Source organism: Centruroides sculpturatus, unplaced genomic scaffold (assembly GCF_000671375.1).
Source record: "Centruroides sculpturatus isolate CEXI.00-Female unplaced genomic scaffold, Cexi_2.0 scaffold341, whole genome shotgun sequence".
NCBI classification, from domain to species: Eukaryota; Metazoa; Arthropoda; class Arachnida; order Scorpiones; family Buthidae; genus Centruroides; species Centruroides sculpturatus.
Window position 1 is genome coordinate 575,453 of NW_019384623.1, and position 3,579 is coordinate 579,031.

The following is a 3,579-nucleotide window of genomic DNA, read 5'->3' on the forward strand; positions in this document are numbered from 1 at the left end:
TGCAAGGTAAAATATGTTAACATGTATAATTTAAAATATATATGGTCAATTTTTAAAGAAAAATAGAAAAAAAAATTAATATTAAAAAAAATTTTTGCAAGAGCTTCACCATATTTTGAATGTTGGATAGAACACACTCATTTGTTTATGTTTTCCCAATGCAAAATTTTCCCATTGGCTTAACATGAGATTACCTCTGACCTTAATATCTCCCATTCTAGGTTAAATTTTAAAATTCAACCACTGTAACAACATGCCATTTTATTGCTTCTATTAACATATAAAATTTCATTCAAACTGGTTAAGACATTACTTCACAAAATATGTTTCAGCAAATTGTCAATTTGAGTCACTGCCAAGGAAGCTTGTTCACTTGGTTCACTGCATTTCAATAAAATTAAGTTTAATAGCCTTAAACATTATTCTGATGCATGATTACAAATTATATTCTTATTCTTCAGCTATCTTTAATTTCTATCCAATCCAATTATATATACAAACTTTTTATTAAAAATTTAAAATATTTTTATATTTCAATAATTTAAATTCATTTTTTATAAAAATATGAATATAAAAAGTATTGAATTTAACTACGGTATCCATTGAGCACAAACATTTAATTTGAGAAATTTTCTATTCATTTTGCATTAAAGTGAGAGTAAAATTAATAAATAACATGTTATTTTCAAAAATGCTGTATCTAATTAATTAGCTTAGTTATCCATTTAGAATGTAAACGTTAAATAAAACAATATTTAATTCAATTTGAATTCAAAATTATATGATATAAAAAAATTTAAATTCTTAGCAAAATTGTTTACAAACTAAATTGAAAGAGACATATTTAAATATAAAAATGAGCAAAACTTGTTCCTTTGATACTAATGACTCCACCATTAATTAAAAATTCAGAGTATCTAAAGAAAATTTCTATTAAGATAATAGGACATCACACAACTTTGTTGTATTGTGATAGAATTGAAGCAAAGCCAGAAGGAAAGATGTGACCCCTGCACCTGTTAGGCACAGAAGAGCAATTTTGTATGGTACTGACAAATATGGACAAGTGAACTTTGCACTTGCTACCACAAAAGAGACTATCTTCATACCTGCAAGCCATGGTAAACACAATCCTTGCTAGGTATGACAAGATAATCCAAGAACAAAGCAATTGCCATCAATTGTTTTGTTCATTTTTTGAACATAATACTATTTTTATTTTTGTCCCCTTGGCCTAAAATTCTGTTAGATGCACTTGTTGCATCAGAGAACATGGACATTGTCACTGTAATACCTTTGTATATCAAAAACATAATCATCATGGACTCCTATTTTTATTTTGCTGGCTCTACAGACAACAGAGAGAAAGTATGGCAATTGGTCAAAAATGACTCCCCTCAAGATTTTTATACATTTGGACTTAAGGAACCTTGAAATGTCGAGAAATGCAAAAACATTCAGGGTTTTTTTCTGTATATATGGATGTTAATGTTTGTGGTACTATTTTGTTTACCCTCCATGAAGCTTAATAACTCCTGTGCTTTTGAAAATTTATGAAATTTTGCAGGAAGGTTTTGTCTTAGAAAGATTTGTGCTATTAAATTTTGGTAGTTTAAGGTCAACAGAGTAGAGAGATAAAGGGTGGTCACGTGTCATATCTCGAGTATGGTTGACTTAATGACGATTTTACTTGTTATTAATGTTTACAATTTTTTTATAAAACTCATCCCTACTATCAAAATTAAGCTTTTTGCCATTTTATAATAATTAAAAATGTAAACAGTTTTTTAATGAAATATTGTAACATATAGTGCCACCAGAATTTTAAATGTTGCCAGAAAAGTTAAGTGATTCATTGCTGGATGTTTTACATTTAAATGGACCCACATTGCATTTCTGGATTCCTTGTCTGAATTAATGAAAAAAGGACAAAGTTTTATCAAAATTGATCCATCAAATTTTGAGAACAAACTTGATTCTATAAGTCTGTACAAGATATACCAGCAACTGTGAAACTTCACACAACAAAGTCATGCAATTCGTGTGGAATCATTTTATTGTGTGCATTCACAAAACAATCTTATACCTCAAAAACAAAGTCATGGACTTCTATTTTTCATTGCATTTTTGGATTCAGTATAGCTATTAATGGAAAATGGCAAAATTTAATCAAAATTTATCAAATGAATTTTGAGAACAAGCACAATTCTGTAAGTTTCGTAGAAGAAGCTTCACTAATGCTCTACTTCAATAAAAAAATATGCAGCTATGCTCATATTTTGAAAAAAATATTTTCTCCTAATATCAAAAATAATGCAAAAGTATGATGTTGAGAAGAAGTCAATATCTAAGATATGTAGAATGATACAAAGGAAATACAATATTTACCATAAGAATGATAACAACCAACAACTTCCATTCTTAAACTTGGATGGTTATTCCAAGAAATAACATTTAGACGTAAATATCTTCCAACAACAGGTTTATAAAAATCATTATATTTTAAATTGAAGCGGTCAGAATTGCCTTTAAAAATCTGTAAAATAAATTTAATTTAATGTATAATAGAAATGATCGAAAAGTAAAACCAAATAAGCATTGTTAATGACAAAATATAAAATTAAAAAATAAATAAGATCAAACTGGAGAATAAGAAACAAAATAAACAGAGCACCTTGTAACTCCAGCAGTAAATTTAATAAATCAAAATATTTTCAAACTAATATCATAGACCTACTTCAGTGAAGTAAAAATAAAATGAACAAACTTAAGTACTGGTTTATCAAATGTGTAGGAATCTGGAGCGAAGAGAGCATTGTCTGTCACCCATATTCAGCGTCAGATCTGAAAAATCTGTCCACAGAGTCATTGGATGGAATTTTAGTAGAAATTTGTTTGAGAAGAGGAAGTTCTTATGATCTTCTTTTCGATTTTTCCTGACACCATCCTAATTAGAGTGTTAGGCATGCTATTTAGTAAATTATTACTTTTCTGAGTGAGAGGGATCATAGATCCATGATAAGTTTTGGCTGATATTTGAAATCAAGAACAAGGCCATTTTAATGAAACAAAAAAAATTTAATAGAAACAAAATAAAAATAAAATGCAAATATATAAGGAAATTCTAAGTCCCTATCTGAACTTGAGAGAGAGAGTTTACATCAATTTAAAATAAACTACCTCGATTGAAGATCTGAACTTCTGTAATCTGCTGTAGTTGGGTTGAATCTTCTACTTCAGTGGTAGCGAAGAGCAGAGAGGTTCTACAGATGTCGGCTGGAGGAAGATGCGAAGTGATGGAGAGTGACTCTTGATTCTAAACTAAAGAAAATTGGCCAAGAACTCCCGGAATCGGGGGAAATCACCCTTTTTATGCATAAATCTCTTCCAATACAAACCATGGATTTATGTCATCTGATGGGATGTACAGATGGGTTAGATATCCAGATGTTCATTAAGATTAGAGATAAGTTCTTTGAAAGAAAGTTCAATTTCTCCCTTTTGGCACAAAAGTGACAAAAATGTCATCCGTTAACGAAAACAATATGTAAAAGATATATATATATATATTTCTAAATA

General features: G+C 29.0%; 1 protein-coding gene across 1 annotated transcript in view; it reads right to left on the minus strand.

The window, feature by feature from the left end:
* Window positions 1-3,579, minus strand: part of LOC111625550 (hemocytin-like) — a 53,730-nt gene that overhangs the window by 46,929 nt on the left and 3,222 nt on the right. The window contains exon 2 of the mRNA XM_023368712.1: window positions 2,389-2,536. Within this exon, the coding sequence (XP_023224480.1) occupies window positions 2,389-2,536 (148 nt within the window). The remainder of the gene's footprint in view (window positions 1-2,388; window positions 2,537-3,579) is intronic.